Source organism: Guillardia theta (assembly GCF_000315625.1).
Source record: "Guillardia theta CCMP2712 unplaced genomic scaffold GUITHscaffold_24, whole genome shotgun sequence".
NCBI classification, from domain to species: Eukaryota; class Cryptophyceae; order Pyrenomonadales; family Geminigeraceae; genus Guillardia; species Guillardia theta.
Genome location: NW_005434650.1, coordinates 620185 through 632516, shown reverse-complemented (window position 1 = coordinate 632516; position 12332 = coordinate 620185). Strand labels below are relative to the sequence as shown.

At 53.8% G+C, this 12332-nt stretch overlaps 3 protein-coding genes across 4 annotated transcripts in view; 2 read left to right on the top strand and 1 right to left on the bottom strand.

The window, feature by feature from the left end:
• Positions 1-50: 50 nt before the first annotated feature.
• On the bottom strand, positions 51-1290 carry GUITHDRAFT_196205. 2 transcript variants are annotated; one of them, XM_005834866.1, is made up of 4 exons: positions 1263-1290; positions 468-563; positions 244-421; positions 51-191 (listed from the first exon to the last, which is right to left on the bottom strand). In XM_005834866.1, exons 1-4 carry the CDS (start codon positions 1269-1271, stop codon positions 121-123), a joined length of 354 nt encoding a protein of 117 aa, XP_005834923.1. In that variant the 5' UTR covers positions 1272-1290; the 3' UTR covers positions 51-120. The 2 variants fall into 2 exon arrangements, with proteins under 2 accessions (XP_005834923.1, XP_005834924.1); XM_005834867.1 differs by lacking the exon at positions 1263-1290 and having other exon boundaries at positions 468-564.
• Positions 1291-3172: 1882 nt separating this feature from the next.
• On the top strand, positions 3173-3520 carry GUITHDRAFT_59545 (hypothetical protein; the record flags this gene model as incomplete). Its single annotated transcript, XM_005834806.1, has 3 exons — positions 3173-3281; positions 3330-3414; positions 3457-3520. Coding segments are annotated over 3 exons (258 nt in total), but the record flags the coding sequence as incomplete, so codon positions are not given.
• A 1633-nt stretch (positions 3521-5153) lies between these two features.
• The window catches only part of GUITHDRAFT_137250 (hypothetical protein), a gene marked incomplete at both ends in the record, with an annotated part of 8588 nt that continues 1409 nt past the window's right edge, over positions 5154-12332 (top strand). The window contains 17 exons of the mRNA XM_005834805.1: positions 5154-5811; positions 5868-5958; positions 6011-6128; positions 6184-6423; positions 6586-6777; positions 6855-6962; positions 6986-7294; positions 7315-8569; positions 8858-9612; positions 9749-9994; positions 10138-10520; positions 10710-10791; positions 10941-11089; positions 11200-11491; positions 11715-11822; positions 11971-12132; positions 12190-12288. Coding sequence (XP_005834862.1) covers positions 5154-5811; positions 5868-5958; positions 6011-6128; positions 6184-6423; positions 6586-6777; positions 6855-6962; positions 6986-7294; positions 7315-8569; positions 8858-9612; positions 9749-9994; positions 10138-10520; positions 10710-10791; positions 10941-11089; positions 11200-11491; positions 11715-11822; positions 11971-12132; positions 12190-12288 — 5247 coding nt within the window. The remainder of the gene's footprint in view (positions 5812-5867; positions 5959-6010; positions 6129-6183; positions 6424-6585; positions 6778-6854; positions 6963-6985; positions 7295-7314; positions 8570-8857; positions 9613-9748; positions 9995-10137; positions 10521-10709; positions 10792-10940; positions 11090-11199; positions 11492-11714; positions 11823-11970; positions 12133-12189; positions 12289-12332) is intronic.

Here is a 12332-nt window from a genome sequence, read left to right as displayed (position 1 = left end):
AGAAGATGCTGCGAGTCCATCGGTAGACGCTTCTGCAAAAACAAACAGTTTCTTTCATGTCCTGCATTAACTATAACAATAAATTCCCAGAGATGACTTTTAATTCCCCATGCTAAATGATTAGTCAAACAATGAGAATCCCATGTCCTCCTCCTCCTCAGGTTCCGGTGCCTTCTTCTTGGCATCAGCAGCTGCCGAGGAAGTCAGTAAGAGCAGGGGAACGAGCAGTTTCAAGATTCTCACCGGGCTTTCCGCCGGCAGCAGGAGCGGCGGCAGCGGCAGCAGGAGCAGCGCCTCCTGCTGCTGCGCCTCCTCCTGGGCTAGTCGCTACGACATTCATCATGAGCTCGTTGATGTTTGAATCGGCGATGGCGCTGACGAAGAGTTTCGGCCAGAATCCCGGGACTTCTAGTCCAGCCTCCTGCAGTGGGGTGAGAAAATCTTTTCCTCCTCTCATTTAGTTTGACCTCAGTAAGCTTGGCAACGTTGTCAGCGGTGATGGGAAGCCCGTCATCGTGAAGAATCAGGGTTGCGTATGTGCACGCGAGCATATTTTCATCCAACTGAACGGACAAGTCAGCTTTTGGAAATGACTGAATGATTCGCGGCCTGTCCGACATCAACAGCAGCAACCCAGGTACACGAACAGAGCTAACCCAGATAACAAGATTGATTTGAAATAACATTCATGATCAAGAATTTCAATGTGTCATCATTCATGAGCTTGTCACAGTGAACCGAACTAGCATTTGGCTCACGAGAAACAGAGATAAAACTGTCCTTTCGTCTGCTTTCCTGCAATTCATCTGACTGAAAACTTGTGCTCTTCATTCACAAAGTTGCAATACAATAAGAGATCATTGGCCACACTTCAATCATCAGCACTGTATTTTTTGTGTCCCTGGCCCAACACACATCTCACGGCTTTATAACCACTCTCCATGCTCTTCCCATCCTCCCTCCCTCCCTCCCTTCATAGAAGTTCTGCTCCTCGCATACATTGTAGCACTCTGATTCTGTCTCACCGTCCACAAACCTTCTCCTCCAGTCTAACAAGGCCTTCTCCGATCCATGCTTCACCCGTGCCCTTCACAGCTACCTCTTCATCATGTCTCACCATCTTTCTTGCACGCGTCTCCTCCTTCAACATATCTACCTCATCTGCCCTGCACATGTCTCCTCATCCTGCATGTCCACCTCCCTCCCCAACACTTCAAGCCTCCTCCACATCCCGCCATCACCGCCGTCACTTGCTCGCTTACCGCTGCCATGGCTTCAATTCCTCCTGCGCACGCGCACAACCGAGAAAAAAAATAAATATTGACTATGAGATTGTTGACTATAACACCAATAGAGGATAAAACTTCACTATAGGACCCATTTTGATTGGGAGTATGGGGTATTAAAGAACCGGTACTTGGAACCTTGAAAGTAGGGGTAGCTCATTCTGCCATGACCCCAGGGGTGGGGTTGTGAGTGTGGAGAATCGGGTGAATGCGACTTGCGATGGTGTGAAGGGATCAGATGAAAGCGGCGAAAATGCCAGGGGAATGGAGGAGGAGGCTCGTGTTGATCTGTGTGATCATTGCATGTTCATCACCACCATCATCATCACTATCACCACTGCCGTCCTCGTTTCATACCATCAACATCAGGCTTGATGAGCTTTCCTCGAGTGCGAGTTGTCTTGTTTTGCAGTTGCGAGGAGGATCTTCCGGAGAAACTACAGGAAGCAGCGAATCATCTGAAGAATATATGCAAAACGAAGATGATGCCGTGAAGAAAACGTCTGAGGATGAAGCAGAAGCGATGTACCGAAGCCTGTTCCGTTACAGGATTCAAAGTTTACTAAAGCTGAAGAAATCCTTCGAGAAAGAAATGCGACAGATGCACACTGAGAGAGATATGGCTTTCAAGTGCAACATGACATTAAGCCGGATGATGGAGGAGCAGGAGACCGCTGAGAAAATCTTGGAGGATGAGAAAAGGCAGGTGTTGGAGGAATTTGACAGAGAGGAGGAGACTTTAGAAGAGACACAGAAGGATGCAGTGGAAGAGATTGACGACCTTCTGAAAGCGACTTCGATAACGTCAGAAGAACAAATCCCACGACAAGAAAAGCCCGAGAAGGTTGATCATATTTGGGATAGAGAATCATTGCCCTATGGTCCAAAGGTCTAGTCGTTACGTTCTATCTGTATATTGTAATTGTAGGATTAGGATACTGAAAATGCCCCTTGGCCATTCCAGTCAAAGAAGTTGAAAGCGATGAAGAACAAGTTTGGGCTGGTATTATCAGTCCCATGAACTTGGAATGTTCAGACACTGACTTGGTGTGAAGCTGGGGGATATAAATGATTTCTCAGCTCTCACTTCCGAAGAGCTGAATCCTGCAGTGAGCGGTGCTAAATCAAAGGAAAAAATCAGGTGTTGTGCGAAGCTGAATGGTTTTGCAATGAACATCTCCGATCCAGGGAAACACTTCTTCAATCAAGGAGTGCCCTTCTACAGAACAGCAACATGAAGGTTGGCGGTTGTAGACACCCCGTTTAATTAGATGATTGCTTGTACAGATCGTCAACTCCTCATGTATTACCGATACCACGTACTTTTATCTCGCCAATAACAATTGTACGCTCCTCTTGTATCACCAGGTTTTGCATAGAACCAGTTGTCAACGTCTAAACTCTTGACAGGACTATCCTACAGAGGAAGAAGTGAGCTTCCTTCAAAAGTTGCCTTCGTTGCTGATTCCAAGGCTCTCAGCTCTCTGGGATGAAGAAGCGAAATATCTCCAGGGCAATCAACCTGACATTGCAATATGAGTTTGAAGAAGTAGCTTATTCCAAACAGTTTGGTTCAAACCTTGACAGATCCTGGGTACAGGCAGTCCTCGAAGGCAACCAGTCCCTCATGGAGAAATACATGAAGATGGGAGCTCTTTATAGATCTTCTTTTGACTCGCCGTTCAAAGTGGGATCATGGGACTGCTAGTTCAAACGCTGACAGGAATTTCAGGTATCAGGGATGCATTTGGCTGCGGGCTCTGGTGAAATAGGTGCGATGCTTGTTCTGCTGAGAAATGGAGCAACACCGAATGAAGTCGATGCGAATCTAGGTGTACATTCAGCCCTTCACCATGTGCTCGCACTGATCAACCCTAGCCTCTCCCTTGCAGTACGCTTGCGACCAGAACTTCTTCCGTGCAGCTGAGCTCCTGTTGAATGCTGGCGCTTCGGTTGATCACAAGGATAATCACGGACGGACTGCCCTCCACCGGGGTGAAAGTAACGTTTCTTTCCATAGTTCAGTCTCACAGCTGGTTTCAGCCTGCATCTACTCGTCATTGAACATAGCTCGTTTGCTGATATCGTACGGAGCTGACTATAATGCCAAGGACATTCTGCTGGATAGGTATTCCTATTCATCCGAACTATCTCTTCACACTCTATCCAGGCCTCTGCACATCGCAGCAATTTGGGGCAACACAGAGATTGCGGAATACTTGCTAAAGAAAGGGTGTCGTCCCGACGTGCTGAATCGGTTCAACCTCACGCTGAGGCTCAAAACTTCTCCAGTGAAGTTCTTGGCAGGTTTGGTCACTGTCCTCTTAGTCTAGCAATCTCCCACCACAAGGAGGACCTGGTGAAGATGTTCAAGGTGGGAGTTCTTCACCAGCTTTGCTGGCTCCCCGTCTACGACTTGATCACGGTGGTGCAGGAAAACTTGTACAAGCAAGGGGCCCCCATTGATTACATCGAGTCGTTCAAGGCGTTGAGGGTGGACCCGATCTTTCCTCTCCATTCAGGTAGTTAGAGTGCAGCCCTTCCTCATAGCGTGAACGATTTGTGCAGGAAGAATACCTCGGGATCAGAACATTTCCTTCTTGCCTGAGATGCTCCGAACGCAAATGGACAAGACGATGATCCAGTCGTACGACGGCGATGTCGTCATCCCTGGGGATTACGATACCATTGCAAAGGAGATGAACAAGACTCATGCTTTCAACTCAATCAACATGACGCTCGATGAAGAAAACGAGCAGAGCGACGAGTTCACGATCATGTCCTCCAAGTGGTGGAAGAATGGAGGAGTTTATGGAACGAAGGAGGACGAAGCGGTGAGTTCTAATTTTACAAGCTTCTTGTCCTCAATGTCTTTGATCAGGACCCCCAAAAAGATCTCTTGCCCGTACCTGAGCCAGATTTTGCACTTGACGAAGACTACTCGACCCATTCGGAATGTGAAGGCTTTGAAGATCCCATGGCTTTTGATCCCCATGAACTTGAATCATGATATGTGTCCTTGTGTAAATAGTAAATGTTTCTATATGTTTTGTAGCTCCCTCCCTCCCTCCCTCCCTCCCTCCCTCCCTCCCTCCCTCCCTCTGCCCCACTTCTCCCCCCCCTCTCTCCCTCCCTCCCTCTCTTCTGCAATCTGCAATTTTCTCCACCTCACTCTTCTCCCTCTGCTCTACACTCTTGCCTCTGCTCTTCTCTCTCGCACCGGCTCCTCCCTCTCCGCATGTCCTCTCCTCCCTTCCGTTGGGAATCCTTCCTCCTCCCTGTTCTCCTTGCTTTCATTGCATTTGACAAGTGATCTTTGGGGGTGGGGGTACGGCGCCTTCGTCGGACCGGTGGTTTATAGTACTGAGTGCTTGGAAATAACCAGGTAGGTGATGTTTTGAACCAGTCCAAAAAAAAAAGTCCTAATCCTGAGGGTGGGGTTAAAAAAAAGTGCTAATCCTGAGGGTGGGGTGAAAGAGAGGGGTAGTGAGTGAACAGTGGGTTGAAAATTGTCTATATTGGTGGGGTTCCACATAGACAAGGATAGGGTCATTCACTGATGGGTGGGGTCCGAAAAGTTTTTCTAGGGGATACTCCGCTTGGTAGTGGATGGGGTGGTACGATGATTTCGTCCAAAAGTGGGACTCGATGGCTATGGGAGAGCGTCAGGCGAAATGGGAGGACGCGGGAGAGGAGGAGAGAGGTTTCAAGGAGGAGAGGCGAAGAGGAGAGGAGAGGAGAGGAGGAGAGGAGGGTTCAAGGGAAGAGATTGATGGTGAAGACGAATGAGGATTGCTGGGGGACTCAGCGGTAAGCAAAGTCGATGATTTTGTGTTTGTACTCAACGTCAGGACAATAGCCAGCAACATGTCAAGGGATGTTAGCATGTCGAACTCTCCTGGCCAAGAGAACAGCATCAAGAGAGTCCTTGCTCTGGCGCAGAATCTTTATCTCTCCCTCCTTCTTGCCCTTCTTGTTTGCCGTCCCTGCGATTCATCGTGGACTGAGATGATCCCGTCGGGCCCTCAACCTCCTCCCCGTCGATCGCATGTGAGCGTTCAGATCGAGAGCACCAACGAGATCTTCATCTTCGGAGGAGCGACGGACGGGTGCTCAATATGCGAAGGAGGACCCATTGAGACCGCTGGCCTGCCCTGCGACCCAAGCACGGCAGCAAGCGTCTGTCAGGGAGGCTTTTGTGTGGTAAAGGACCACTGCCTGCTCAACGATGCATGGACATTCAACGTACTCTCCTTCGAGTTCATCCCGCTGCAGCAGTGCTCCTCTTGCGGGGACTCCGTCACTCCTCCGCCGGTGGAGGGAGCAAGGGGAGTCCTGTGGCAGAAAGATAACCCGGATGCCGTGGCTGCTCTGGTGTGGGGAGGGCGGACGTACACCAGGAGCGCCTGCCCGACGACAAGCCTGTCCAACGACTGCTTCTCTGCCGCCATGTTCAAGTTTGCCTTTTCTGGCTCGCAGTCGAAGTGGGTCAAGGTTGAGTCGCTGAGCAACGTCGCCCCGACGGGTAAGGACGGAGGATGAGCTAGGGGGACCACTGTCGTGGAGTCACGGTGAGAGCAGGGAGGTATGGACATTCCATGGACATCCTTGGCTCGCAGATCCTCTTGTTCGGGGGGAGCGACGGCAAGTCTGTCCTCAGTGACATCTGGATGTAAGTGTTCGGGTCGGACAAGCTTCTCGGGGATGACCTACTTTCTGCTCAGGTTTCAGCCGCAGACAAGCATCAACAGCGGAGAGTGGTCGGCAGTCAACGTGGACCAGTACGACCTGGCAGCCGTTGGGCTCGGTGAAGCTCTACGTGACCTTGTCGTTTCCCACCAGGTCTCGGAGCCCCGGGCCCGGCCCCCGGATGTTCCACTCGTCGACGGCGTACCAGAGCGATACCAGCTCGGGTAGACCGCAGGCTGGAGGCAGCACGATAATGTCTGACGTGTCTGTATGGTCAGGAGGCTATCAGATCTTCTTCTTCGGAGGGATCGACGAGTCTACGGTCCTTCAGAACGACCTTTGGACCCTGCAAGTCAACCCCGACTCTGCCTTCTGGATAACGTGGGATCCATCGACGAGTGGGCCGTCGGGCAGAGCAGCACACACGTCAATATTCTACAACTTTCAGGTAGAGGGAGGGAGGGAGGGAGGGAGGGAGGGAAGGAGAGGGAGAGAGAGAGAAGGGAGAATGGTGTTGGGAGGGGACTTGGTTACATGGAGAGGGAGAGGGAGAGGGCAAGGGAGTGGGAGAGAGGTTGGATTTGAGTGGAGGAACAGTGGGAGTTCGTAGGTTGGAGTCAAGGATAGTCTTGGAGATGTAGCTGGGCCAGTAACTTCCGTTTCAAAGATCATCGTCGTCGGTGGAGAAGGAAACGGGGGAGCAGGAACGGAGAAAGTTGTGTCGAGTATGTGGTACTACGACACCGAGCAGTTCAAGTGGAAGAGGACGGAGCTCCTTGGGTCCGGTCAGGCAGTTCCGAAGGTTGCCTTCCACACCATGGAGTACGCTGCTGTAAAGTCTCAGTGATGGCCGTGGCTGGACCGGCTGACGTTCTGCAGGGCCCGAAGCTGCTGATCGTGCTGTTCGGGTCAACGAACCGAGTGAAGTTCTCCAACAAGGTCTACTACGCCGACATCAACGACATGGTGCTTCCCATCGCTCCGAGTGTAAGGATGACGTCAGCACGCAGGTGTGGAGGCGAGCGAGGCCCTCCGGCACGCTCCCTTCAAGGAGAAGCGGGCATGCGGCCGAGGCGTTCGCGTCGAGCCTGATCGTTTTCGGAGGAGTTTCCCCGCGGTACGGGATGTACGGAGATACCTGGAGGTTCGACCTCGGGCAGGGAATCTGGTCGCCAGTGAGCTACGGAACTGACGCGCAGCCCCTTGCGAGAGCCTACTCTTGCTCCTTCAAGATCTGGAACTACATGGTGGGCCCTGCTGCTGCTGTTACTCCTTTTCTCTTTTTCTTCCCTCCTTCCTTCTCCTCCTCTGCCGTGCAGGTTTGACGTTGCGTTTCTAGATCATCCACGGGGGAGAAGCGGCAGACAGTGTGTGGCTGCAGGATATGTGGAGATTTCACCCTGGAAGTCAGAAATGGAATCCCATCAGCTTCTCCTCCTCTGAGGTCCCGAGCAAGCGCAGCAAGCACTCCTGCTCTGTCATGGACCCGCTCTCCCTCGAGCCGTACGCCCTGGTCTTCGGTGGGGTGGCGGATGTAGGAGCAGCAAAGGAATTGATCAGCAACGACCTCTGGGCGTTCAAGCCCGTCCAATCCGCCTCCTCCCGCGACGCTGCGTGCAAGCAGAGGTTGAACAACATGGCGAGGTTCGACGGGATCAACGACTTTGTGGTCATCTACGACCCGATCTCCACAGCTGGGGGCAAGCTGAGCTTTACCATCGAGGCCTGGGTGTTCATCTTTGACTTTGACACGGAGTATCAGTCGATCCTCTCGATGGGGTCAAACCTCAACATCCAGCGCCTCTCCTCGACCAGCTACCTCCGGGTCACAGCCCTTGACATCCACCTCAAGGGCAGAGTCAACGTGTTCGACTCTAGTTGGCACCACATCGCCGTCACCTTCGGCAGCGGGAGGGGCTACGACGAGCTTGTCCTCTACGTGGACGGCCAGGTCGACGTCAGCAAGAACCTGACAGGGCTGAAAGTTGGTACCTACGACTCGACGCAGTCGCTGGTGCTGGGATACGGGGATGAAGCTGTCTCCTCCTACTTCAACGGGTACATGGACGATGTCAAGTGGTGGAACGTCTCAAGGACCCCAGATCAGGTTCAGAGCAGCATGTGGGGACTATTTAACAACGACCAGACGCTCCAGGGCTGGTGGCAGTTCGAGAGCGCCAACGTGGATGGAGTGGTCAGAGACTTCTCTCCCTCCGGCCGCCATGGCAGCAAGGGGAACGGTGCGCTCATAGCAAGGCCCAGCATCCTCCCCTCCACCGTCCCCTGCTCCAAGACCGAGTGGCTGTCGCAGAAGCAGCTGTCCTTCGGCTCATGGCAGAAGATTGTTACTCCCGCAGACGGCACTCCTTCCCCTCGCCACTCGCACGTCGCTGCCTCCATCTCCAAGACCCGCCTGCTCGTGCACGGAGGCGTCAGCTCTACCTGGACCATCCTTGCTGACGTCTGGATGTTCGACTTCGGCATCACGACTGGAAACCCATGGCAGCTGATCCGTCCCCTGTCTACAGTCACCATGTTCCCCATGTACGGCCATAAGGCGATCCTGGTCGGAGGGCATTCCGTCCTTGCCTACGGTGACGTCTTGCTCTTGAGTTCTCCCTTGCGCTCTCTCCTCGCTCTCTTGCTCCTTCTCCCTCCTCTCTTCTTACTTCCTCTCTACCAACTTTTCTCATTGTCTCCTGACGTCCTGCTGTCCTCCTCCAGTGTGTCCCCTTCCAACCCTTCTCTCCTTGTCAACTTCTTCAGACTCCTCGTCCTTTCCAGCTCCTCCTCTTCTTCCCTCCCTTCCTCACTCATAGAACTTTCCTTTCCTCCTTCACCTTCTCCCCCTGCTCACTCTGACATCCTTGCCCTTCACCCAGGAGCTTCTCAGCGATCGACCTCCCTCCCGATGGAGATGCTGCAGTTGGACGCGAACTTCGGCAATCTGATCATGGAGATGTCCCCTGTTTCAGGTCTCCCTCCCCTCTCCTATCATTCCCTCCTCGAGAGCAGCACGGGCAATATGATCTTCGGCGGAGACTCCCGGCATGCGTCCACCGCGAAGGAGGACGGGCAGCATAAGGGGGAGAGCGTATCCAACGCGCTCTACCTCTACCAGGATACGGCGAAGACGTGGGGAGTGATGGAGGTACCCGGGATCAAACCGGGCTCGGAGTTCTGGGGGACAGGACTGACGCTGGTGGGAGGAACCACCATGCTGATCTTTGCGGGGTTGAGCGACATGCACGCTCATGCTATGCTGTGGACTCTTGACGTCTCCTCCTCCACCTGGAGCATGTTGACTTATTCCGTGCTCAGCGTCGGCAGCAACGACACGACAGCAGCCGTTCCCTCCTGCTCTAGCGTGCAGCAGTGCCTCCCCTTGTCCCGGTACGGCCACTCAAGCGTGAGCATGTCTCCGACTTCTAGCCCCTACCTGGCGAACGCTGCTGTGATCTATGGAGGCTTTACCGAGGATCGGCTCCTGCCCTACGATGATGTCTACATCGTTCAGCTCTCCTCCTCCTCCTCCTCCTCCTCCAACATGGGGATGGTCATCGGGCCCCTTCGAGTCGAATCCTCCTCTACTCCCGGGGGACTGTACTTTCACGCTGCTGCTGTCGATGGAAATAACGTAATCGATCTCTTCCTGCGCCCCTGGAGTCTGAGGAGGGGGCAGAACTCTCCCCTTCCCTTCTCCTCTCCTTCCTCTACTTTCCCCACCTCCTCCCACTCCCTCCATCCTTCCTCCCTCTGACGCTCGCGTGCAGATGTACGTCTGTGGGGGCCTGCAGCAGAACTCGTTCGCTCCCTCCAACTCTCTCTGGAGGATGAGCTTCTCAGGTAGCCTGACCGTCCGCTGGCAGCAGGTGGAGGCCCAAGGCGAGGGCCTCCCGTTCACCTGGAGTATTTCCATGCTGCCGGCAGCTCCAGGAAGCTTCCGGATCGTTGCTGGAGCTGTTTGCACAGGGAGCCAGGACCAGTGCTCATCACAGGACAGCTTCTTGTCGCAGCGGGTGGGAGGAGGAGGGGGAGAGGAGGAGGAGGGGAAGAATGAAGAGAAGACAAGGAAGAGGAGGAGGAGAAGGAGGAAGGAGGAGGAGGAGGAGGAGGAGGAGGAGGAGGAGAGAGTTCAGCAGTTGCTGACCGTGGGTGTCAGAAAGTCATCATGGAAGTGTGGAAGGTCGATGTAACGACGAGCAACGAGAGCAGCGTGTACACCTTGGACAAGCTCAACATCTTCGACGACCCCCAGCAAGGGAGCCCGAGGGCGAGGAAAGGAGCGGCAGTGCAGATCTTTGGGAACTACCTCGTCATGTTCGGAGGAGCGAGCTACTTCCACGACCAGGACTGGGGGGATCTCAACGATCTTTGGGTGCTCAAGTTGACGTTGGACAAGAGCTACGTGGCCTTCACTTGGCTGGCAGTCATCGTCTCAGGTGCAGCTCCCCGACCGCGAGCATGCGCTGGGATGCTGCTGTCCGACCCCTACGTGTTCATCTTCTCGGGAGCCAACGTCGTTGCCGGAGAACTCTCGGACATGTGAGCTATGAAGGAGAGGAGGGAGGAGGAGGAGGGAGAAGGAAAGGGACAGAGCAGGCGCAGGAGTAGGTGAAGGTGCAGGACAACAAGGGGCAATTTTGACTCTCCCTCCCTCTCTACCTTCTGCTGCTACTTCTCCTTCATGACTTCAGATGCATATCTGCTGACTCTGCCGCTCCTCTCGATCAGGTGGAGGTTTGATTACACCGCTGCGTTTCCCCCGAAGTGCTTCTCTGTAGGGGAGGCTACTAGGTTTGCGACAGCAAACGAGGTAAGCGAGCGGAGGTCGAGGACAAAGAGAGGACGAGGAGGATGAGGAGGATGAGAAGGAGGAGGGCGCGATCGGGGAGGAAGAGTTGAAGGCAGCTGCAGCATGTTGAGGAGGAGGGAGAGGGAGAGGGAAGTAAGCACGAAACGCAGGACATGGAGTTCAACATCATTGTGAGGAATATCTTCGGAGGCAACAATCAAGACTGCTCGTCGGACTTCACAGTTGAGTTTCAGAACCTCCAGACAAGCTCCTTCCTCTCAGGCAAAGTACTCAAGACGCTCACAGAGACAAGTTGCCGGTACTTCCTCCTACTCCTCTTCCTCCCTCCCCCTCCCAACTCCTTCCTTCTCCCTTCCCCTTGACCGCCGACACCTCCTCCTGCTCAATAGCTGACCTTGCCGCGTGCAGGTACAGGGTGCAGTACAAGATGAAGAAGATCGGGATATTCCAGATGAAGATCTTCACGATGAACGTCGAGATCAGCAACTCTCCGACGGAGATCAACGTCCGTCCAGGACCCAACCTGTACTCCATGTCCGTAGCTCAGGGCGACGGGCTGTCGTCCTGTACCGCTGGCATTACTTGTACCTTCACCATCATCGCTCGTGACAGCAGCGGGAATCAGGGCCGGGGGGAGGACGCGATCCGGGTGCTCCTGACAGGGCCCTGCTTTGGCCCTCTGGAGGATCCAAACACGCAGGTGAAGGAGGAGCAGGAGGAAGGGGAGGAGGAGCAGGAGGGCAGAGGTGAAGAGGGAGAGGGAGAATTGAGGTCTGCAGGTGTTCAGCAGGAGGGGAAGTGTGAACAATGAATGAGGAGAGGACTTAGAGGAACGAAAGAATTGGCAGGGAAAGGAGGCAGAGGGAGGAGGATGAGTGGGAGCTGGAGGCGGAGGAGGACGAGGCCAATTGAAAGTCCTGCAGATTTTGCAACCCTGTCTCGGTCCAGACTCAATGACTGGATTCCAACTTGACAACTTGGATGGGACCTACGACGTGAGCTATACTATCACAGCTACTGGAAACTACTCGGTCAGATCTACTACACATTCTTTTCCCCCTCCTCCCTATCCCCCTACCTGTCGCTCTTCATCAACCTGCTTTCTCCTCCTCCTCGCCCGATCTGTCCTGCTGACCAGGCACTACATGCTACGAGGAGAATCTAACAAACATGCTGCAGATCCATGTCTTGATGGACGGCAATCAGCATATCAGCGGCAGCCCCTACCTAATGAACATCCAGTCGAACACTATCGACCCCTCCTTCTCCCTCATCTACGGCGAGGGCCTCTCTTTCTCCGAGGCCGGCATCTCCTCAAAGTTCTACGTGCAGACAAGAGATGTACGCGACCGAGACGGTTAAGAGGAGGAGACGCGGAAGAGCTGACGGAGGGGGCAGGTGTTTGGGAACAACATCAGCACCTCCGGCTCAGACTCGATCGCTGCGCTCTTCTGGAAAAGCGCTCCTGATGGCAGCATCTCCAACGACCCCATGCAGGTTACCCATCTCTCCCTCCCTCCCTCCCTCCCTCTCTCTCTCCC

Bases quoted from the DNA above. Each gene is read 5' to 3' on its own strand.
- GUITHDRAFT_196205 (XM_005834866.1), bottom strand. The intron at 422-467 runs GTCAAACTAAAT...ACCCCACTGCAG, and splicing joins ACGTTGCCAAGCTTACTGAG to GAGGCTGGACTAGAAGTCCC. The intron at 192-243 runs GTGAGAATCTTG...CTTCCTCGGCAG, and splicing joins TGCTGCCGGCGGAAAGCCCG to CTGCTGATGCCAAGAAGAAG.